We start from the raw sequence: 25,706 nt of genomic DNA on the forward strand, positions 1-25,706 counted from the left end.
ATATGAAATTCTTAAAAATGTTGTGTATAATAAAAAGTAAAGAAGGGGAGGGGCCATTGAATAAAAATATTCTGTGCGCACTGTAGGTTGCATACATTTGGCGGGAACTCTGTGCAAAGAATATAAATATACATTCATATGCCTCTATACTCTTTGCTCTGTGTTTCAATTAAATAGAATGGGTGATTGGAAAAAGGATAACAGTTCAAAAATATGGCGAATTAAAGTGAGAGACATTTTATGAATATTTGTACCTATCTTCTATCTGCTGGTAAAATCGCCTTTATGTAAAAACATTGTTGTTTGAAACACATTGAGAGGAAAAAGAATAATATTACTGGGTTTATCCATCCAAATTGTAAAAAACGTGTCGCTTAATAACCTTCAGAGTCTGGAACAGCTGATTTTCAGTTTGTTTTGCACTTTCGTTCAGTAAACAGTGTTATTGAGCTGTTGTTGAAAACAGCTTTAAAAGTGAATATTATTTAACATTGAACTGTCGTGAAAATTGAAGGTACATATTAAGAATTTAATAGTTCAATGTCTAGTGGGTAAGTTAGCATTTAGTTATTTTTAAATAAAAATATTAAAATTTAATCTTTGTTTATTGAAATATTGGTAGGGTAAACCTGCAGGCTTAGGAAAACAGCGAAAACTCGATAAAAAATTTCAAATAAAAGAAAGGGAAAAATTGGCAAAACAAAAAGGAAGAGTTTATTACACATAAATGTAAAGTAGTTAATGCCAAAGTAACTGGACCAGATTTCACTTGTGGTAAGAAATTTGTGGTGGATTTCACATTTGAAGAAAAACGGTCAATCATTGAAATCGTTTATAGTGGAAGACCAAAAAATGAAAAAGATACATACCTAATCGGATCAATAGAAAGACCTGATGTTGCCAGACATCGTCCTGCATAAGCAGAAGCTAGACAGTTTTCTTCTTCTTTCAAGTATTTTGCTATGAAAGGTATGTGCAGAGTTGAAATTTGTCACATTGCTTGGATAAGTTTATATTAATATTACAGAGCAGAGGATGGAGACTATGTCACTATTTTATTTCGATTTTTCTCCATTTATTTGTCCATCCTCATACAGTAAAAGTATTTGTAATTGTTCCAGATAGTCTCTGTTCGCATGAAATCAAAGACTTCTCTCAGATCCACAAATTTTAGGTATATTTCTATTTGTGATGTTCTTGTTGATACTTATTCCTCTTCCATTCTGATCTCCACAATTTTTCTCAGTTTATTTTCTACAACTCTCGTATATTATTTAACTAGGTATATCAGATGAGCCCAATTTTTGCCTTCTCCATTTTTTGACGTGACAACGTCTTAAATTAGGTTGTGGCTCGGAGTCATTCATGAAAAAGTGTAACGCCCGCTCACGTCTGTTACAGTGAGTCACCGAACGAGAGAGAGGCCCGCCGGACCAGCGAATGCCTTGCGTCTCTCTCCCACTCAAACATGATCGGTCCGCTGCGCGCGCAGCACTAGAGAATTAGGCGCGTTGAATCGGTGCGTGCTTCCGTGCTTGTGTCTCTGTCTTTCTTGAGCGTTCTTGGCGTTCAAGACACATTACAGCAGAAACACTTCCTTTCATTTCATATTTCTCCTATCATCGTCCTATCATCAACAAAATCACTCAAATAGAAATTAGTTAAGTTTAAGTTTACATGTACAATGTTTTAGTAAACAAAATATATTTCTATAGTTAAAATTTGTGCAATTCTTATTTTCATTCAATTCCTTGTTCCTATTGTGCAATTTAATAATATTCATATCAATAAATATTCTACCGAGAAAAAGACGTTGTCACGTAAAATCTTCGCCCGTAAAACCGACTTTACAGGCAACCAGATTTTTTTTTATGGATTAACAGGAAAATTATTTCCCCACATCGTTAGTTCCATATACATATAATACAGACTGAGCGCTGCTATACGGCCACGTTTCGCCAGTGCGATAAAGAAAACTCATGCAAGCAGTCTCTTTCTGATGGGCCAGGTTTATCGACCACGTGACCTAAATGACCAGTGAGATGCAGGCACTGCTTTGCGTCAGTTTTCTCTGTCGCACTGGGGGAACGCGTCTGTATTTCAGCGCTCCGTCTTTTTGTATTATATGTCTATTGTTAGTTTCTCGATGAAGGTTATGTAGGTCTTTTTATATTGTTTATATTTGCTTTCTTTTCTTCGGTCTTAATACTTTGACTTTGTTTCAGAAGGCGCCAAAGTTGGGATCTTTTTTAGGTCTTGCATTGACAACGATTCCTTGATAAAAAAATAAAGATGGTAAGGAATTTGTATGGAAAGGTGATACTATATTAATTAAAAATAAACGTTTCGTTTAATTAAAATGGTTTATTTCGATTTACATCAATTAAACAAAAATCATATAAAGTTCTATTGAGTGTTCAAAGTAAAAAAGTCAGAATATGAATAGACACATTTCTTAAAAAGAAAACCAAAATATATATATTCATGAAATTACAAAAACTACTAAACTCTATGTCTATATCTACATATCCACATTCAGATTCGACTCGGTCGTATCATTTACACTATTGGCAGTGATTGTTTTCCTATTAGAGAATTTCAATTTCCTTTTTTTAGAACGGAGCTTTTTAATTTGTTTTTTCTTCCTTTTCGGTCGAATTTCTTCCTCAAAATCGGAAACTGCAACAAATTATTAATTAAAGTACATCACAAAATCCACCCTACAAAATATATTTGGTCGTTCCCGCGTAGAACCCTCGCACGTCACCCGATACGAGGTCAACATATTCACACAGTGTTGCCGTATTGTACTGCCTTATACGTGCTTTATAAAGCACAAACTGCCAATTGTGCTTTATAAATTATATGCCCATTGGCGTACTCGTTCAAAGATATTTAATACAAACTGTTTTTTGTGTAGTAAACCAGAAACTATACTAAAATTTACTTGAAAATTTAGGCAATTTCTACGCAGTTGGCTCGAAGACAAAAAAAAAGTTCACTTACCTGTTGCACTAGAGACTGTTTCGTCTTGCGAATCATCATCTGTGCCTTTCAGAGGACTCGACGTACAAGATTCACTAATATCAAAATCGATATTCTCATCTTCTTCCACTACAGTCTTTTTACTTTTCCTCGATTTACGGCACGTTAAAGAGTCTGCTTCGGCATCGATGTCATCGTTATCGGTGGTCGTAGAAGACACCTGCGCCTCATCTGTTACGTTGTTGCTTCTTCTTTTTCGTATCGTAACGTTCACAGCCTGTGATGTTGCCTAAGGGACATAAATCGATGAAAATTAATGTTTTCTACATTTTCTTCACGAATAAATGATTATACGTACAACAATTACGTCATAGATAGGATAAGCTAATACATTTTTACCAAATTAAGTCAATGAAACATAAATCTATATTTCAACAAGGCATGACTTGACTTCCATTGCGCTGACAACGTAAATAAAAATTAGTTGACAGTTGACAGTCTGTCAATTGTCAACTGTAAACCTCTTGCATTTTCTGATGACAAGTAATTGACAGATTGTGTTTAAAAGTAATAAGTAAGATTTTTGGATACACTTACATTTGTCGGATCGTGCGTGTGACACACGAAACCCATCAAGTTGTCGTAACGAACGTTTCCTTCTGAATGCGACGGACAAAACGAATTCAAGCACTTGACACAACATCGGATGGTTCGTTTTGAGCAAACGTTGCAATAGTGCCACGGGCATACGAATTTTTTACCTAAAAATGCATTTCATTAATAGTCATAACTATAAAATAAATCAGCTGAGTTTAAAGCTAATTCGAGTGTTACGTGAAATTGTCACAGAGTGACATATATGAGTATCCAGACTTTGTAGTTCGCTGTAGTCAATTTTGTGATGTAGATCCAGTGTTTTATTGATTTTCTCAGTTTTTTTTTGGGTTTAGCGATCATATAACTATAATTTTTATTATATACTTACTATCTGGCCTTTCTTTTAATTTTAAACATCTTAAATGATACGCCTTGTTACAGATTTTATTATTACACAAACTAACGCGACCTTTTCTTTGGCAAATGTAACAGGGTGGCAGTTCCATTGGTTTTTCAGGTTCTTTTTTCTTTTTTTCCTTCTTTGGTTTTCTCAGTTCGGTGGAATCCTGAAAATCGAAGACCGTTACGTTAATGGATACAGAATATAACAGAATAAGAGAGAGAACAATAACGAAAGAGTCTACTGCAATCGATACTCCCTTAAAAACATTACAGATCGTCTTAAAGCGCTTCTAGAGACCCTATAATAGTGCGTGACAATCCTGAAGTGATCCAGGACGTCTTTAAACATTCCATGACATACAGCATAGACTACAGTATTCCAGATCACCCTTAACATTCCACAGAGAACTTTCAAGATCCTTAAAATATTAAATAACGGTTCTAAAAGCTTCCAGAATGTACTCCAGAACTTCTTAAATCATTCGTTGGCAATCTTAAAATAAAAACTGCTACCCTGGAGCAATCACAAACTTGTTTGCCTTGAAGCAATCCAGAGTCCCTTAAAAACATAACAGATTATTCTGAAGCGCTTCAAGAGGTTCTAAGACATTCCATTGTAGTCCTGAAATCTACTAGACTGCCCTGGATTCCCCCAGAACCGCCTGTAAAATTCAATGATAGTTTGAGAAAAAATCTCGCAGCCTATAAATACTGCAGAGACCACTCAACAATTCCACAATAGTCTCATACCAAACCTGCCTATCATGAAGTACTCCAGCGTAGCCGAAAATATTCCAGATTGCTCTCAAGTAATTAAATGATGGTCTATGACGGTCGTGGAAGTTACCAGGTTGGAAACACAAGCATTTTAGCCCTGCTACTGTCACAGAAAAAACATTACAGATTGTCCAAAAGAGCTTTAAGATCTCCTAAAACATTCCAGAACACTCCTGAAAGTTACTAAACTCTAAAATATTCCAGATTGCTCTCAAGCAATTTAGTGGTTCAGAAAATATTCTTTAACGGTCCTGAAAACTTCCAGAATTTACATAGTGTCACAGAAATTATTACAGATTGCCGAAAAGACGGCTCTGAAATCATCATTTTAAGATTTTATTTATATATGTATTAATCGAGTAAACTCGATTTTATAATGCCACATTTTTCCCCGTACTTCCCATAAAGTGAACAAATGAAAAAATGATTAGCCTGTCTTAGATTAGAATGAAATAGTCTTTCTTTTAGTTTATGATAAATGAATGAATTGAAGTAACTTACGTTTTTGGCTTTAACACCGATGAATCCACTACAATTGGGGGCTCCGCATTTGCAGACCTTCTTTTCAGTTCCGGTGCATTCTAAATTGTAGTTAAACGTTAATTCGGTATTGGCGGGAATGTCTCCGGTAGCGAACAATCCAACTCTGGTATTGCCGTTTACGGTCCATTTTTGTGTTTCACAATTGGGTTGGCAACAGTGGTTCATGAATCGAGCGATGTTACCTAAAAAATGGTTAAAAATTTGTGTTATGCTTATACCTTAAGGCAAATTATAATTTTTTAAATTGCTAGAGTGACTTTGTGACAAAAGAAAACATTTTTTTGTCACAAAATACTGAAAAATCATTCCAAAACCGTTCACTTACCTTTAGGTCCAGCATCGATCATTCTATCCTTGTAAATAGTAAGAAAATAATAGTTCTCCTCCTTTTGCTCGTGCATCTTTTGGATCCTACGTTGGTACTCTTCGTCGTCTATCAGTTCTCCAACGTACTCAATCACGAATTGTCCCTTTTTGATCGGTTCTAAGGTCTTGAGTCCCCAACCTCGCGTTTCTGTTCGGTAAGGAACTAACGTAGGATATTCCCGTTTTTCGAACGATTGATTTTTGCAGTGTTTCCCTGCGGGGCATACCTCAGGATGACATTCGGTGAGGAGTAACCTAGAGATAATATATTACAGATTAAATAATATATACTTTTTATAAATTTTATCTTCCATAGATATTCAAGATTGATTTTTTAAGCCACGGATCATGCGAGAGACGATTGAAATTGAGAAACGCCCCAATTGTTTCAGCAAAAAAGACTAATTTCCAAATTAGCGAACACAAACCCCTCTCTTACTGTCAGTCTTTTTTGCCCTAATATTCGGTAAAACTCAGCTACCCATTTTCTGCTCATTGTCAGATGATCAATCATTGATTTGATGAGTTTTAGATTCTTAATTATAATATCAGTTTTTGTATGTCAGTTCATTGGTTGTTATGTAAAAAATAAATATACTAAACATACATGTTTATATTTAACGTTTTGTTTTGTTAGTGTGTTTGTGAAGTTAAACGGGAAACACAAAATATTGAGACCACGAATCCAAATTAAGTCCAGTAAATGACTACAAAATGAATCGAAATCTCAGCGTAGCTTCCGTTTTTCTCAAAATTCACTGCATATTGTCATTCGTCGGATCTTCTTCATACGTCCACGATCCTTTTTATACGACAAATCCAACTGTCCCATTTCTCAACTAAAAAGACGAATTTCTCAAACCAGCCGGAACAAACTCCTCGATCTTCTCTAATCTAATTGAAGGTCTGTGAAGTTAAGAGGGGAACCCAAGAGGCTGAGGCCACGAATTCAGCATAAGGCCAAAGATGACTCCACAGAATTAATCGGAATCTCCACACAGCTTTCATTTAACTCAAAAATCGATTCACGATCTCAGAAGCAACTAAGATAGAAAAACGCCTCAATTGTCCCAACAAAAAACTAATTCCTCAAACCAATCAGCACAAACTTCGGTCTCATTGCTAATTTCTGACAAATCCAACAGACCTACGCCTTCAGTGTCCTTTATATATTCGTTATAGGGTAGTTTTCGCCGAATGGAATGAAGTGGCACTTACCTATTCAAGCAATTACTATCAGGTCCACAAGGATTGACCTGATGAGGATCACATTCGCAGGCTGTGGTGTTGCTTAGGTCTAATTCGGTCAACCTGACATTTCCTACAGGTTTACTAACTTTAATTTTTATGTACGGAGGAGGCTTCATCGAAACTGCCGTTTCTGCAGCTTGTAGTATTTTAAATTCTGTAACAGGATAGAAAAAAATTTATATATTTCGAAACCAAGATTATTTGTCCATTTTGAGTATATTCAAGTCTGAAATAGAGTGTATGTACATATACTTACGTTTCTTCATCTGATGAGCAACCACGGCTTCCTCTACAGCTCTCGTAAAAGCGGCTTGGAACTTTTTCTTAGTGTTTATACCGTTATCTATAGTATCACCCTCTTGGAACAAAAACGCCCTTCCCCTATTCATCCAATAATAGTCGTAGGTACCGAAAAACTTCACCACGAACTCCCCCGGATGATGCTTGGTGCTCTGCACTTTAGGGGGTATTTCGTTGGGGAATATAATAAGACTCGGCCACCATTTGTAATTACCCAATTTGACCCAGACCACTTCGTCGTACAACGGTAGCCGGCCGGATTCGCAGTCTTCGCAAATGAATCTATCGTCGTCTGTTAAATTTACTGTCATACATTCCGGATGAACACTAAAACGAAATATCCACATATATCGGTAAATATTAGGAAAGAAAGATGTGTAAGATATAGTATAGTTGCTGTAAGAAATTTAGTAGTGTACTAAGGTTTTAATCCTTAAATATTAAAAGTAAAAAAGCTTCCGATATAAGAATAAGTCAATATAGGAATTATTTGTAATTGAAATTACATTGAACCTACAATGAACGAGCGACATTGAAAAACACATATTTGTATAACTTAAAATATAAATACAAAGACAGTATTTATTAGAATAGGTATTAATCAATAATAATTAGTCATTGTAGACAGATAGTCTTTCGCAAGTTCATGTAGGTCGGCGTATCCAATTATTGTTTATATGTTCCGGTTAATAATGTAAACAGTTCTTCACCTATTTGTAGAGAGATAAATATAGTCAATAAATATGTGTTAAATGGAGATAGTAACACATAGTTTATAAACTCGTATACATCCCGTAAATACCACCTGGGACCTTTTTTTATAATACAGTAAAACGCTCAGCAAGGGTGATGCTCATACAACTGAATGCAAGACCAATCGACATCAATATAATTCAAGTGTAAGCACCTACAACAGAAGGAACACAAGAATAGGTAGAAGAACTATACCATAGCATTAATCGAGCCATGAAAAGGTTGAAAAAACAAGACCTAACAATTGTCATGGGTGACTTCCACTCCAAAGTTGGGGAGAGCAAAACATCATCTGTAGTTGGACCATTTGGAGTAGGAAACCGGAACGATCTGGGAGATACATTGGAGATTTTTGCGAAAGCAAATCAATTAGTAATAATGAACACCTTGTTAGAGCTACACCCAAGGAAATTGTACACCTAGATCTCCACAGGATTCTGTGGAAAGGATTGTAAGAAATCAGATTGATTACATGCTAGTAAATAAGAGGTATAGGAACAGCTGCTCTTCATTTGCGTTTTGTCTTTGGATTAAGTTTCTTACAACGTTTAAAGCACTTTTCACATCTTGTCTATTAGGACCGTCTTATTATTTAGGTGCGAATGGTCAAACCCCTACACTGACACTTGTGAATCATAAATTGTAAATTTTCGACAACACAATATCAGTCGGTAGATCAAACAGAAGAAGTTTATTTATTTATTATAGGCGGCAGTTAAAAAGGTTATATAGCCACGGCCGGGTCAAAAACGTAAAAAAACACGATTTTCGATCTTATTTTCTTTCGTTATAGAGGCATTAGCGTCACTAGCTCGCTGGGAAGGTTATATGGTCGTATATTGAAAAGAAGAATAGAAGAGGAGTATAAAGAAATTGAAGAACAAAGCGGCTTCAGAGCAGGAAGATCGTGCGTGGACAACACATTTACCCTTCAACAAGTAATTGAAAAACGAACAGCTCGAAACCTCCCTACGCATCTGGTATTTATAGATCTGTAGAAGGCTTATGATACAGTTCCTTTAAAACTCTTTAGTGTCTTGACGAAAACGGACCTTAGTAAAACATATCTAAAAGCAATACTGAACATCTATAAATGTCCTCAAAGCACTGTAAAAACAGGAAATACTTTCTCAAGGGTATTTATAGTAACGAAAGGCTTGAGACAAGGATGTTGTCTTTCCCCCACCCTATTCAAAATACTTATCCAAGAAGCACTGCACCAGTAGAGACAAAAATGTGCGGGAATGGGGTTGAAGCTTAACAACCATTATCTGACAACGCTGTTCTTTGCAGATGATCAAGTACTAATTGCAAGCTGTGAAGAAGATGCAGATTATATGCTTAGAAAGCTCAAAGATGAATACGAAAAATGGGGGATGAGTATGAATATGTCTAAAACAGAATATATGCGAATAGGCAGTGAAGACGAAGACCCGGATTTGGAAATTAGACAAATGAAAAGGTGCTACGAATACAAATATTTGGGAAGTATTATCTGCAGTAAAGGAACAACGGAACGAGATATAGACTATAGAGTGCAACAAGGCAGGAAGAGCGTTCAAATTCTGAATTCGATACTTTGGTCCAACAAAGCTACTATGAGAACTAAAATGACTATCTATAAAGTAATTGTAGAGCCCATTCTTACATATGGAGCAGAATGTTGGCAAATGACAGTAAAAGGAAAGAAAAAAGTTGACATGGTTGAAATGGACTACCTGAGAAGAGCTTGCCGTATATCAAGAGTAGAACGTATACCTAATTCTGAAATTAGAAGAAAAACAGATAGAGTACATACAACTTCTGAAAGAATGGAAACTAGACAGTTAATATGGTATGGACACGTACAGAGGATGGACGACAACAGATGGCCAAAAAGAGCTATGGAATACAATCCAAGTAATAGAAGGAAACGAGGAAGACCAGCCAAGTCTTGGATACAAGGTGTTATGGAAACCATGAAAGACAGAGCCATTGATGAAGACACCTGGAGAGATAGAAAAAGAAGGCGATCGAAATGCGGGAAGCGGCAGAAGCTGTAGGAACCCCGCTTATATATATATATATATATATATATATATATATATATATATATATATATATATATATATATATATATATATATATATATATATATATATAACCAAATTTATCCCGCTATAGAGGATTATAGTTCAATAGAAATTTCACGAGACATCTAATGTACCTCGTTATAAGCGACACCTCGTTATAAGCGAAACCTCGTAATATCCGTGTTCGTTATAGAAGGAGTATACTGTATTTCTTACCACAACTATACATTCCGACAAGCTTGCAGCGTTGACAATTATTTTATTCGAGTATTTGACAGTATAAAAAGCTCTTATTATAAACAATTTTATTGGAAATATATTATATCCTTCTTCATTTTTAGACGGTACCAAAAGTGACTTACCTGGTTGGGCACGTTTCGCAGCAGATCAGGTTTCCCCCTTCGTTACACAAAAGACACCACGTCGTATTTATGGTGTACGGTTTAGTTCTGTACCTGTGTCTCGGACAAACTATTTGGGTGGTACTTACAATCGCCGTACCGGCGGGAATACAAAAGTTGGTCGAATGGTAGCTGGCCGGACAACACAGACATTTGACGATTTTATCCCAGGGACACCTGGAAAACATACACAGCATTAAACACTTCATACTGCGACTTTAATGACGACAATTGTCACAAAATGTTCGAAGTAATTACGAGTAGATTTTTCCCTTCTTTTTTATGAATATGTGAAAAATTTTACAAATATTTTTACGACTATTGATATTAAACACGGACCACTTTGAGATTTCGCGGTTAGACAGCATTAAGGTATCGTTGGCTCACGGAACCAGGCCAACTAGGAAATAACCTTTCAACAAGATGGTGCTCCTGCACCATCTTGTTGAGACAAGGTAACACCTAAGACGTTACCTAGATGAGGAATATCGTGGTAGATGGATTGGACGACGAGGTACTATAAAATGGCCAGCTCGGTCACCGGACCTCACACCTTTAGATTTTTTCTTTGGGGATACTTGAAATCTGTTTATGCTATCTGCTAATCTGAAAGTTTATGCTACAGCACCCGACAATATTGACATTTTGAAACAACGAATTGTTGAAGAATAGATATTTTCAATACCTTTCAAACGAGGTATCACTTGCCATAAGGTTCTATTTAAAATTATCTGTCACAGTGCCGCTGTAACGTCATCTGTCACTATTACGTCACTTGTTGTGACTAGTTAAGAAGCCTACGTCTGTTTATTACCTCCCTCCAAATTTCACTATTATAAGTATAACCGTTTAAAAGATACGAGGGAGGGAACGGACTTTTAACTAGCACTGTATATATATAGGTATATGTGTCGCGTGTCGCCTACCCGCATCCTTAGGACACGAGCCGCCACTGCACGGAACGACATTATTCCAATATTCGCACCATTCGATGGGTTATATTTGTAAAATAACTTTTTATTTGATAAATAAATACCAATATACATTTTTTGTTGGTGCCTTGTTCACTTATTAGAAAAAAACCGGGCACTTAAAAAAAGCTGCGAGAAAAACTATGTATACTATACGTGTACAGTATTCATAGAAGACAAATAAAATAAAATACATGAAACTTACCTAGAAATGGCAGCACGAGGATCATCCGAAGCGCACGTGTGGCAGACGTGTTGCGGACACACAAAACTATCCTGCTCTTCTTGCGAAAACCGGTTTTTCGTAGTCTGTATCAACGACCACTGCGTTTGGGGCCACAACTTTAAACAATCCGGATGGTAAAAGCGCGGGCACGGATGCAGCGAACATTTCTGTCTCATCAAAGCGCCTTTCTTCGATATCATCTCGTTGCAAATAAAGCAGTAAGGATCAATGTCCTCCACGCAAAAGCCGCACTTGAACGTTTTCGAGTCTAGAACTATCTCACTGTCGGCGGTAACATGTTTTGCGAAGGGGTTTCTGAAGCCGTTTACACGATGAGAAGGATCTTTGCTATGAGTTATTGATCTACAATCTGCTGTTACGTGTTTTGTTGGAGCTTTATGCTTGCTAGTAAGTTTATGATCTTTGGTATAGTCGACGTCTGCATTCATTGATTCTTCTCTTACATTCTGACCATTACTCGATTGTGATTCTTCAGCCCGATTGTTATCCAAAGGTTTTACTGGCAGGGAAGTTTTATTTACATCATTCTCAGGTGTCGTTTTCATTACAGGAGAGCTGGTACCTCTTTCGTCACTCGACGACTCACTCAATATATCTAGATACGTTGTCGACTCGAACTTCCCCATAATTTCCTTCATTTTAAAATCGATCCTATCCGCCAGGGACATATTCACAAAATCTGGCGGGAAGGTCTTTTTAGGCGGGCTCTCGTATCGGAAAGATGGCACTGTTACTATCTGAACGTGAGTTTCGTCAACTTCGGACGTTTCGGAAGCTTTTACTGGCGGAGTTTCCGCCGGTTCTTCTACGACTCCTGGGGAAGTGGCTAAAACATCGAAATGTGATATTAATATTACTAGACAAATTACGTTAGTAATTAGGTTTGAAAGCTAAAATGTGTAGAATGAGATATTACAAAAAGACTCTCAGTAGATGAGATAGGCCAGTTCTGTGCGTGATAAGGAAATAAATGAGGGGGGAGAACGTGTGGTGCCATGAAAATCAATGACGCCATACGTTCTCTCATCTCTCAATCTAGAGATTCATCAATTTTTAGTTGGAGACAAAATTAAAATTAAAAACAGAAAATATGAAATAGTACGCCATATGCAGATAAAACAATTGTGGGATTAGGCTAATCCACATTTACCTTATGATGCTGATTGCATTTTGACGGACTTTTTAAATGGTCGGTGATTATTTATCCCTTCTATTGTAAGTTTCCTACAGTCGACTCTCGTTAATTCTAAACTCGAGGGACTCTTAAAATATTATTGAAGTGTTTAAAAAATCAAATGGTTCGAAATTTGTGAAAAAAAAGTGTTGATCAATTATTAAAAAAAAACAGAAGTTAAAACACTTCACACTTGTATTGTGGTATAAAAACATAGTTAAAACTTTATATAAAAAGTGTCGTCAAAATTTAAATACTGGCATAACGTTTTCGATCTGAACAGATCATCCTCAGTGCCTTGTGTAATTGTAGCTAACAATAAAGTTAAATGTGTGACCTCCTATATGGGTTTACATCATTCCGAATGTTACATTTTGTTTATTTAAATAATTATTTAAATAATTATTATTTATTAACTGCTATTCTATGACAATGACAAACGTTTAGAGGCACATTCTTGTACATACATGTATGTATTCATAATGTGAATTAATCAATTTTTCGAAAGAACTGTATTGTATTAGTTTGCTTCATAGCACATTGCTGTTGCTCAGACTGCTCAATAATTTTTTTTTAAGAGAAAAAGTGCCTGAAATGCTTTTTCATCACTTTCGTTTTGTAGATAGAAGGTTTATAAGGTATCGAATGAAGATCTTGCTTCCTTAACTGACACCTTTGCCAAAGGTTCTGATCTATCGTACTCATTATATCGTTACTTTTTTCATTCGTATCTGTCACAGATAAAATTTCGCCATCGGTTGATGAACCAGAGACAGTAACATCTTCACCCACTTGAACAAAGTCAGAAAAACTCACACCGCTAATGTCCACTGATGGTTCTATTGCAGGTTCTTCATCATCCATAAGTATTGGAAGGTTTTCCTAATCTTCTTTGTAGAAATCGGATTTTTTGAAGCAGTTGAGAATTGTTTGCGATAGAATGCCTTAAAATTATGGATGACCAATTTGAAAGTTGTATTTGGCGGAAAGAAGTAGAGTTCCACGTTGGGCAATATAGGAGGACTGTTGTGGAGAGTACAATTGTCTAAAAATTGTAAAATTTTCCGCTTTTGCAGTTTCATGTCCCCATTTACTATTAAAAGCCAATTGTTAAAAAGTTCTGTCGTCATCCAAGCTTTTTTATTAGCACGATAATTCGTAGGAAACGATTTAACACCTTTGAAATATCGTGGTTTCATTGCTTTTCCTATCGCTAAGGGTTAAATTTTTTCCGATCCGTCCATATTTACTGCAAGTAAAACTGTCAACCTCGTTTTACTGTTTTCCCCCATGATATTTTTAAAAGTAAGCGTCTTGTCCGGTAAACATTTGAAAAATAGGCCAATTTCATCAGTATTAAAAATGTCTGGGACACCATAGTTTTCAATGAAGGTCTTCAACTTACCGTGCCGATCTAAACAAACTGCATCATCAACACTTCCACTTTCCTCACAAACTTTTTTAAACATAACTCCAATTCTATATTATAATAGACACTTTTTGTCCTCGACACTGTCTTAACCAGATGACCAGACTTTCTTCCAGACTAGGAAATTCACCTTTAGTAGTTCTTTTCCGTACTCCAGCAGTTTGAGCAGCATTAATTTTCTCCTTGTGCTTAATTATAGTTGAGAGAGTACTTTGAGGAATCTTAAATTCTTTTGCAACATCACTTTTCTTCTCATCTTCCTCTACTTTTTGGATTAACTTCTTCTTTTCAGCAATCGTCAAACATTTATACTTTCTAGGGCCATGACAAACGAATTCGTGAGAAGTATGTAGTCAAAAAACTTACTACAATCTTTCCGCCTCTTTCTCTCTGCAACTTTGAATTGTCGAGTGTTGGACGCCGATGAGTTCGCATTAACGCGTCGTTTTGTTATATAGCAATGATTTTTTTTTCGTTCGAATTACCAAGTGCATAAAAATGTATTGATTTAGTTTGAAATATAAAGAATTTTTGTAGGGAACTCGTGATAACTTTGAATTATAGAGAGGTTAGAATTATCACAGGTTTGAATTAACGCGAGTCGACTGTATATGCGACGTACTTGTGCGTCAAGCTAAAGTTGCAGAAAATATATGACGCATATGTGCGTCATCCGCATTTTACATTGATTTTAAGGAATAATCAATGTATTAATTAAAACAACTAATTATCGGTCAAATTTTAAATACTCATAGCGCACTAGTTGCTATATATATAAACTATCTGTGAGTTTCGTTAACTTCGGACGTTTCTTAAGCTTTTATTGACAGAGTTTCCATCGACTCCTAAAGAAGGGACTTAAAATAAAAATGTAGCACCACAGTATTTTGGCTCAACACACTTTTACTAAACACCTTTTTTTTGCTTAGAAAAAGATGATGATTGCTAAGTTATAGGGCGAACAGAGAAATAATTCGACAATTTCAGCATTGCAATCGCAAATTTATGAGGAGTTAGTCATCCTAATAGATATATGTCATTACATAGAGATTTTTTGTATTTCATTGATTACGAAAAAGCCAGTAAAACATCAAGAACTATTCCACTAGAGGTCAAAGAACTAACTACGACAGACATTTATTTATTGAGAATCTGGGTAGGACCTGTGGACTTTCAGTTCGAGAGAATAGCGATTAACGATGTGAAATAAGAGTTCCACCGGGATGTGTATCGTCTTCCTTTCATTTAAATTACCTTGGGTGTAAATGTTACAAAGAGGAGTAAAAATATCGACACCAAAATAAGACGAATATTTGAAATAGTGCGCGACATGTCAATAAAACAGTTACAAAAGTGAGACTAACCTAATTCACATTTACCTGACAGTACTGATTACATTTTACATAAGTTTTAAATAGTCGGTAACTATATTTCCCTTTCTATTGTAATTTTCGCGCATGTGACGCATTTGTGCGTCACGAACAACTTTAAATGCATACATTAAAGCAGTATTATTTAAATTATTAAATACTCATGACGCACACATGCGTTTTACGATTAGTTTATGAAAATTTACAGTAATATTGTACATTTGAGTCAAAAACTTACCAGTTGGGCTAATAGATTCAACAGCTTCAGGCTTAAGATTTTCGACCTTAGCAGTACTTTCGGTCTTGACTGGAGACGTTCTAAACTTCCTTCTTTTAGGGTACTTTTCCACGAGTACTTGACTCGCGCAGTAACGATGGTAGAGTCCATTACAGCCACCCTTACATCTGAGCAGATCCCCTGATTCGAAACAGTAATGACATACTTTTTCCCTGGGTACACCTTTGAAAAGGTTGTTTCTTTTATATAATGCTTTTTGTTCGTCGATGGAGTAGGAACCGAAGTGACGTTGAGTGTTGGCATTAAGCTTGTGTTCTATACTATCGTCTTTGTTAATTTCGTCGTCGTCGTTCGGTTCTTCCTTTTTCGGCATCGTTAGCGGATAAGATGCTTCTGAAGACAGCTCTGAGGAATCTTTTACCAATTTTTTTCTAGTCAATTTCTGTTTGCTAGTTGGCGGTGAGTCGATTTCAAGTTTAATTTTTTTCTGCACGTGAACAATGTCCTCCTGATCATCTAGAGACTTTTTCCCCTTACTCAATTTCTTTTGCGAACTCTCCTCTATACTCAAATTTATTTTCTCCGACTTTATATCCTCATCTGTGGTAGATTCTTCATCTGATAAAACATTGGTTAATTCCAAAAATCTAGTAATTTGTTTGAAGTCAAAACCGCTCGCCTTGACATACTCTAGCTCATCTACCGCAGCTGTCCATCTTTTTATTAGACTAGACCGCACAAAACATGCTTTAACTTCGGCAAATGCTTTAAACTATAATACAAAAAACGTATCAATCAAATGAACTAACAAATCACATGAAAAAAGTTGAGATAAACATAGATTCAGTGAGAAGGACTAGTTGATAGAGTATTGGTGAGTCACTTTTTATGGATATCGATGAATTTTTGATACGGGAATTCCTCCTGAGATTTGACAGTGAGGTGAAATAATTTTGATTTCTCACCCACACTGTCACATTGGCAATGAAAAATATGAAAAAAGTATCAATTAATCTTCTTTATTGATTATACTGATAATAGTGTAAACGGAGACTAACATTGACACAATGCGACGAAGAACTTCTCTGTCCAGTCTTCCTCAATGATTATACTGACCAGAGAAAAAGTTCTCATTGCCAATCATACAGTTGTTTTGAGAAGAGACTAAAATTTACTCCCTGATAGAAAGTATTTCTTCTAGCTTTACCAAGTGATTAAGCTAACACAATAACGTGAAGAACTTCTTCATCTAGTTCTCCTTAATGATTATATTGACCACAGAAAAAGTTTCCTTTATCGATCACATATTTATTATGAGAAACTAAAAATTGACTCACTGATACTGATTCTTTCTTCCTACTCAGTTATTAAACTGATGAGAGAAAAAGTCCTCTTCGCTGATTACTTATTTAATTTGAGGAGAGGCCAACAACTGACTCAGTAACATGAAAAACTTCTTCATCTATTTCTCCTTAATGATTATATTGACCACACAAAAAGTCCTCTTCATCGATTTCATGTTTATTTTGAGGAGAGGCTAATATTGACTCAAATAGACGAATAACTTGTACTATATAGTGCTAGTCAAAAGTCCCCCCCCCCCCCTATCTTACTAAGGGTTATACTTATAATAGTGAAATTTGGAGGGGGGTAATAAACAGACGTAGGCTTCTCAACTAGTCATAACAGGTGACGGAATAGTGACAGATGACGTTACAGCGCCATTGTAACAGATAATTTTAAATAGGACCTTATGGCAAGTAATACCTCGTTTGAAAGGTACCATTTAAGGTCCCATTTAAAATTATCTGTCACAGTGGCGCTGTAACGTCATCTGTCACTATTACGTCACCTGTTATGACTAGTTGAGAAGCCTACGTTTGTTTATTACCCCTCTTCAAATTTCACTATTATAACAATAACTATTCAAAAGATACGAGGGGGGGAGGGAACGGAATTTTGACTAGCACTGTATAAATAAAATACAAAGGTGACTAATTTTTGGCCCCCAATCCGAATTCGTTGCAGTGGTCCTTTTTAGAGAATATTGAAATTCGAACAATAAATCTACTAAAACTACGAAATGTAGATTAATAATTTTAAAGAAAAATATTACTTACCTCTTGTAAAGTATTGTACCGTTTCTCTAAATCATCTTTACTTTTATATGCCATTAGTTTTTTGTTATATATCCAGGCGCTTCGTCCTTTATCTCCGAAAAAGTTAACATGATACACTGTTCTTTCGCTGAGGCCCTGCTTTGCTAGAAAATGACACGATGACTAAATGATTTATACTAGAAACAACAGGATTTTTATACATTATATCTGCTGGTTCTTACACATATATTATTCCCGAATTTTTTTATCTGTTAGTTACATTTTACTCGGATCGTAAAAGTTTGTGGCATAACTGTGTGGCATTATCAACAGCAAAAGCAAAGTACATTGCAGCAGCATAAACAGCTGAAGATTTAATCAATGTCAAGAGTATATTGGGCAATTTCAATTTGATTGTCAAGACAATTTTATATTGTCATAATAAAAGTAAGATTTTAATGTCAAACAGTAATGAAAATTCTAAAACAGCAAAACATATAGGTATAAAAAATCATTTTTTAAAGGACTTAATTTTTAAGAAAGAAGTTGTAGTGGATTATATATGTACTAAGCAAAATTTGGCTGATATTTTGACTAAATCTTTAGGTACTGAGACTCTCATGAATCTCAGAAATAAAATTTATGTTATGTAAATGCTTCTAATTGTAATAGAGGAGTATTGTAATTTTATACTTGGCAACACTGGTTCACAATGTCAATAACAGTGATTCCGGTTGTCAACTGTCACTTGTAAACTTATTTTAACAATGTAGTACATGCTTAGTTTTAATTGTTAATGTAGAATAAAGTATTTAAATATATAATTGTGAACTCTTAATTAGCATAACTGGTGAACACATTCTAACAGGTTTATGTATTAGATCCGGGATTTTTTTAATGAAATGTTATCTACAACAGATCAGTTCAAATTATTTTTGTAATGAAATATTGCCTTCCAGTATAAACCATGGACTAGAATCGTTTTTTCCTAAGGTTTCTTGTAACTGCGCCAGATATTTTATTACCTTTAGGTTTTTGTTTTAGTTACAATCGGAAATATTGAAAACAAATACGAAAAAAATATATTTTCATCAAAATAACTTACCCATCTTCGTAAACAATCCAGAATCTGGCTCGTTCGAAACAAAGCTTGGCCAATACGGATAATTACTGAACTGGGCCCAAACGAAATCTCCCAACTGAGGCAAAAATGGTTCTAAAATGTAAAAATTTAGCAAAGGAAAACAACAAATTTAAAAAAAATGCTCAACGTACTATGTTCTTGTTTATATATCGTCTTAAATCTCTTCATAATGTCGCTTTTTGATCCGAAGGTGTGTCTTCTTTTAACGAATCTTTGCGAATGCTTCAATGACTGTATGGATCTTCTGCTTGTTGAGGGCTTTGCATAAGGAAGAGCTAAAACATTAAATGACACGATCTTTTATTCGACAAAAAGTAATAAGTATGAAAAAATATGTGTTACAATTAAAATCGAGTAGTAAAGGCTTCTTAGAGTTGTATAAAACTTTTTTGATGGTACCATTCTTGTGATATTTGTAAAAAATTGACTTAAGTAGCCATTTTCGAGCAGAGTTATATCTCAATGAGGAAGAATGTCAAAATGCAAAAATAAAAAAGTTTTCTGTGACTATGCTACTACCGACCCGTTGAAATAAGCGACTCCGTGGCCTCAAATTAAGATTGTTTTCTATGGCTTACAGCAGAGGTTCTTAAAGTGGGTGACGCGGCACCCTAGGGTGCCTCAAGCATTTGCCAAGGGTGACATTTAAGAAAAGTCGAACAACCGGCCGCTGCACCACTGTCCAATCGAAACATGTTGACTATTTGTACTTGTGTATTCTCGATGGCGACCGAGAAACAAACAGCCGAATTCGACCGACGCCACTGCTATAGGATTTTTCACCTAAGAAGACCGCTTTGCCATTAAATGCTGGTAACTTTATTACTAGCGGACCAGATTAGCGGCGATATATTTTACACTACCTTTATGAATAACATTTTACTGCTCTGTTGTTTCAATCAGCACTGCTCAACAAGTTATCGTTTATTGGTTTATAATTTTATTGCAATGACGTATCGTATAATGTAGGTTTACCCAATAATTAAAGTTATGCATTTACAAGAACATATTATTTGAAAAATAAGGAGTACATACCATGTGTCATAATAATTGTAATCTCAGGAAAAAAGACAGTTAAGATTTTATACACACTTATCCACACAATCATTGAAAAATGATTCACGCTGTTTAAAATATCTTTCTGTTAACGACACTGTCATCAACAAAGTAGATCAAATTCAAACGTCATCATATTTCTCTTCTGTTTATCGTTAAAAATTAATTGATGGTCGTGGATTGTATTTTTGTGTTTTAATAATTTAATAAAATACATAATCAGCAAAAACCTTATTTAAAACATGCGAACGGTTTTGCAATCACAATAAATACAGTGTTTATGCTTGTTTAGCATTGGCTGTTAAATAATTTGTGTTCGATTGTTTCATCTGTTGTACAACCCTCGTCCTTTTTAGGGTGTAGTAGTTGTATATAAGTACCTATTTTTTATAGTAGTGTAGTGAAGCGGTACTTTAAAGCAACATGAGTAATTTGGAATAAAATAAAATACAGTCGAAACGTAGAGTGTTATCTCCAGAAGAACGGCGTTTAGTTGTAAAAGTCGAAAGTTATTTCAATTTGGAAAAAAATAATATGGGTCCATTGACATCTGTTATGGCAGTTCAGAAACGCACATGCGATGCTTGCGGTATCTCAGAGAGGACATTCCGAAGAATTAATAACATGAGTGAGGATGAAATAAATAAAGTAAGCAAGAGAAATCGCCAACATCCAAAAACTTTAGATTTGCACCAGTCAATTAAACTTGCAATTAAAAATATTATATATATATATATATATATATAATATGTATAAAGCCAAAGAACATGTGTGATATTAGTTTAACAAGTTTGTGGAGAGTGTTGAAACATTTAGGTTTTCGATATAAAAAGACAAATAATAGACAAGTATTGTGTGAACTCTCTAATGTTGCTTCAAAACGGTGGCATTTTTTAAGAAAATTCATGAACAATAAAATGTCTGATAGTCCGAGGCAAGTTGTATTTTTAGACGAAACTTGGATTTTCGCTAAAGGAAACATGTCAAAATCATCTTGGCAAGATGGCACCACGACATGTTATTCTTCTAGTCGTTCCGGTAATGGTAAACGCTACATTATACTTCATGCTGGAAATGATGAGGGTTTTATTCCTGACGCTAGTTTAATTTTTTCGTCCACAAAGAATACAGGTGATTACTATGGAAATATGGATGCAAATATTTTTGAAGAATGGTTTGCAGAAAATTTGTTAAAAAAATTGGAGCGACCGTCCATAATAGTGTTGGATAATGCATCCTACCACTCAAGAGTAGAAGAGAGATTTCCTTCAAGCAGCTGGACAAAAGAAGAAATAAAGTTGTGGTTGACAGAAAAGAAAATTTATCACAGTGACATATTTTTAAAAGTCGATTTACTTCAAAGGTGTGGAGAGCACAAAATTCAAAAAAAATTTGTTACTGACCAAACGGCTCTTAAATATGGACATGAAGTTCTTCGACTTCCGCCCTACCATTGCCACTATAATGCAATTGAGTTAGTTTGGGGTATAGCCAAAAATTTTATGATAAACATGCATCCAAAACAAAAGATGACGCTAGCGTTCTTGGTTTATGGAAAGAATTGCTAGAACAAATAAAGGCAGAACAATGGCAAAATTGTATTAGACATACGGAAGACATAATCGTTCAGTCTTTTTAAACCGAACGAGTTATAGATGAGGTCCGGCCTCTAATTATTCGGATAGACAATTCAGATAGTGACGACTCTGCTAGTGAAATATCAGACAGTGAATAGGACAAATCGTTTGCTAAAAAGAAGAAACAAAAAAGTGTTTCGGAAATTCAATTCGGACTTCATACTCTCAATAGCTTTGGTATTAATTACTGGACTAGACATGTTTAAACCTTTTGTTTTGCTGAAAACTCGGAAGTGATTTAGTGTCAATTTGTTTCAAGGTTATATTTAATACAGTGTCTGCAGAAAGTAAAGTCTTGGATGTATTTTATTCAAATTTGGACATACCAGCAACTTGGCAAGTATTTTCCAATTTAACTGTATGCAAAACCATTCGTATAATTTTCACTCTACGCAAAATAGAGACTTATAGAGACCTTGATGACTTATAGAGTCTTGCACTATTACGGTTGGAAAATACCTTTCATTGTTGGCAATGTTTTGCTCTCTTTTATTTGGGACATTTTTTTCATTCCAGAATAATGGAAAATTGGCTGAAATCTGGGCCTTTGAAAAAAAAATGTAGTGAAGTCACTGAAGCATCTGAAACAACTGATTCAGTGACAACTAGCAGAGATGGAGAAGATGCAAATGTCCACGAGATCCATTCGAGTCCAGTTCATCCAAGTTGTTCTCCCTCAATTCGTGGAAAGGAGGTTCCTTACCAAAAAGAAATTCGGGGAAAACTAAGAAGGTATGATCCTATCTCACGTAATATGGCTTTATTCAAGTTAACAACGAACAGGCACCAGAAGGCCAATGCATTAATTGTCTTCTATCCATCTAAATTAAAAAGACATTTGGAAAGTAATCATCTTGGTGTAGCCGATAAAGCCGAATAAACCTTCAAATATCGTGCTTCATCTCTTCAGGCAGGGTCATGCATGATGGAAAGAGTCTGCAAAAATGAAAACGAAAACGCCACTGAAGCATCATTTATTGTTGGTTTGCACATTGCAAAAGCTGGAAAACCCCAAGGATGTCGTACAATCCATGTTAGGTCCAGGTACGACCAAGGAGATTGATAATATGCAGATGTCAAACAGCACTATAAGCAAGAGAATTCACACTATTTCAGACTATGTAGAGAGAGAACTTATAAATAGATTAAAAACTTGTGAATTCTTCAGTATACAGCTTGATGAAAGTACCGACGTTGCTGGTCTTGCTGTTCTGCTTGTGTTTGTGAGGTTTCCATTCGGGGTGAAAATAGAAGAACTTATGTGTGAAGAGCTTAAAAGTTATGCCACTGGTAAAGGAATTTTCAAGGCTGTCCACGAGTATATAAGAAAAAATGATATACGAGTGGAGTCAATGTGTGGATATTTGCAGTGATGGAGCAGCTGCAATGGTTGGTAAAATTAGAGGGGCAGTGTCTAGAATAAAGGTAGTGGCAGAAAATGCCTTCAGCAGTCATTGTATCCTATCGCCATTCTTTGGCAACTAAAAAGATGCCGCAATATTTGAAAGACGTATTGGATGGTTCTGTGAAAATAATTAACCATGTGAAGAGCCTTCCGCTTCAAGCACGCCTTTTAAAGCTCAACGCTGAAGATATGGGTATGGATCACTTCAATCTTTTACTCCACACAGAGGTCCGGTGGCTATCGAGGAGAACAATTTTAGGGAGACTATTTCAACTAAAAAATCCACTGATTATCACATTTACAGAGAAGACTTTCAACCAAAAATTAAAAGATGTCAATTGGCTGCTAAAATTGGGATACCTTTCAGACATCATCGAAATAATAAATAAAACCACCACTTCGCTTCAATGCAAAGGAGGAGCACAATTAGATAAAATCAAAGCCTTGAGTAAAAAACCTCACAAATTTCTCTCGATTACAGGAATTTGTTATAACAAATGATATCAATCCTTAAACAAACTTCTTTGAAATTGTTATTGCTCATTTGCAAGGTTTGGAAGAAAGTATTGTAAACTATTTTCTTGACATTGACTCAGATGACTTATACAGCTGGATGATGGACCCGTTTTCGGGCGACCCAAAAAATAAACCTGTCGGAATGAAAAATGAAGTTTTTCAAAATCTACTTAACCCTTAAGTACTAACGCCCCGTCTCTCAGACGGCAACGCTTGTCGAAAGTGGGATATTTCCCTACCTAAAAAATTTTGAAGGTCGCCTGTTGCTGACTTTTCAAGTTGGGTTGTTATTTATTAGTATTGAGATCGGCAGTTTGCTGCAGGTTGTTATTCTAAAGATATTTAGATTCAAAGTGTGATTTCCGTCTGATAGACGGGTTGTTAGTGTTCGTATTTATTTACTATTTATCTGAAAATGGATGAGGGACCCAGTACGTCAAAAAAGGTCAAATATGGGGATAAAAACTATGAGGAAACGCTTTTGAAATGGCTTGATGACGTAGATGACGACATAAGCGAAGTTGAATCAATTTGTGATGGAAATGTTGCTATTGACAGCGATCACGAAACGGAATCGGAAATAGAGGGTAAGTCAAATCTCTTGGAATTATTATGTATGTATTGTACTAAAGTTCGGTGTTACTCTAGTATGTGGTCTATCTCGAGGGTGCGATCTACCTGATGCACAAAATAATGATATGCAAGAAAAATCTTGTGGAAAAATTAATTATTCACAAGTAACGACTATTTTACATTTATTTTGGAGCAAAATCAATGTAAAATGAAATGAAAGTAAATCTACCTTGCCATGTTATTTGAAAAGAGGGGTTCATATTTGTGCATACCCTGGGAAAATATTAGGGTGTTATTTGCATATTAGTAAAGAAAATAAATTTGCGTAGTTTATTTTATATTCCTAAATAATAGTAGTATAAATGTTTATTGTACTTAGCAATAAACAGTTCGTCTACAATGGTGCCTTTCATTATTGTTTGCAAACCCTTCTGAGAAAAGAATATGGTGATTAGCAACACATGTATACAATACCAAAAAAAACAATCTTTACAAAGTGAATAAAACGGATAATGTTGAAGAATTATTTATTGAAAGTATTGATATGTAAAATTAAAATAGAAATTCTTATGATTTATGCGTTTTGTTCACTTTGTAAAGATTTTTGTGTCGAATACAGCGTATACACCGCATCCCTGGGTAGACCGTAAGCTATAGTAGAAACGCGACGGCAGACCGCATAGTATACCATTACCTAAAGTTCTCTTTTTAGTTTCAGAAAATGAAAATGAGGTAGAACAGGCGTAGAGAAGATAATGTTGACCAAAGCAGTGAAGAAGACGATCCAGAGGAGACAGGGAATTATTTCTATGGTAGAAATAGATACAAATGGTCAAAAAATCCTCCCACTTCAAATAGAGGCCGGCGTCCACAGCAGACCCTTTGCAGGTTTGGAAGTTATTATTCAGTGATAATATTTGCAACATAATTCTTAGATGGACGAATGTGAAAATCGGCAAAAAAGAGCCAAGTACAAAAATCAAAATTCACCTTCTCTCAAAGACCTTGACATGACAGAACTTCACGCATTTTTGGGATTTTTAGCATTTACATGCTTATTTAAATCAAACAATGAAAACCTAGATACTATTTTTGCTACTAATGGAACTGGTAGAGAAATAATGAGATGCATTATATCAAAAGAGAGATGTGCGTTCCTTTTGTCATGTTTGCGATTTGACAATCCCGAAGACAGAAATGAGAGAATAGTGTTGGATCCAGCAGCACCGATTTCAGAAATTTTTAGTGAATTTATTAACAACAGTCAGGCATGCTACACTGTGGGAACTTCAGCCTGTATTGATGAGATGCTAGTGGGATTCAGAGGTCGATGTAGCTTCAAAATGTACATACCGAGTAAGCCCGTAAAGTATGGTATAAAAATTATGTGTTGTACTGAT

General features: G+C 35.4%; 1 protein-coding gene across 3 annotated transcripts in view; it reads right to left on the reverse strand.

Annotated features, from left to right (window-relative positions):
* Positions 1-2,354: 2,354 nt before the first annotated feature.
* Positions 2,355-25,706, reverse strand: part of LOC140434079 (uncharacterized) — a 37,922-nt gene continuing 14,570 nt past the window's right edge. For all 3 annotated transcript variants that reach the window (XM_072522101.1, XM_072522102.1, XM_072522103.1), the window contains exons 4-17: positions 19,251-19,394; positions 19,081-19,191; positions 17,997-18,139; positions 15,877-16,648; positions 11,624-12,491; positions 10,409-10,624; positions 7,178-7,548; positions 6,889-7,075; positions 5,630-5,925; positions 5,263-5,486; positions 3,971-4,148; positions 3,583-3,746; positions 3,007-3,274; positions 2,355-2,679 (exon numbers count right to left, since the gene is read on the reverse strand). In XM_072522101.1, the coding sequence (XP_072378202.1) occupies positions 2,522-2,679; positions 3,007-3,274; positions 3,583-3,746; positions 3,971-4,148; positions 5,263-5,486; positions 5,630-5,925; positions 6,889-7,075; positions 7,178-7,548; positions 10,409-10,624; positions 11,624-12,491; positions 15,877-16,648; positions 17,997-18,139; positions 19,081-19,191; positions 19,251-19,394 (4,100 nt within the window). In that variant the 3' untranslated portion in view covers positions 2,355-2,521. The remainder of the gene's footprint in view (positions 2,680-3,006; positions 3,275-3,582; positions 3,747-3,970; positions 4,149-5,262; positions 5,487-5,629; positions 5,926-6,888; positions 7,076-7,177; positions 7,549-10,408; positions 10,625-11,623; positions 12,492-15,876; positions 16,649-17,996; positions 18,140-19,080; positions 19,192-19,250; positions 19,395-25,706) is intronic.

The sequence above is a fragment of the Diabrotica undecimpunctata genome, chromosome 2 (assembly GCF_040954645.1).
Source record: "Diabrotica undecimpunctata isolate CICGRU chromosome 2, icDiaUnde3, whole genome shotgun sequence".
Taxonomy (NCBI): domain Eukaryota; kingdom Metazoa; phylum Arthropoda; class Insecta; order Coleoptera; family Chrysomelidae; genus Diabrotica; species Diabrotica undecimpunctata.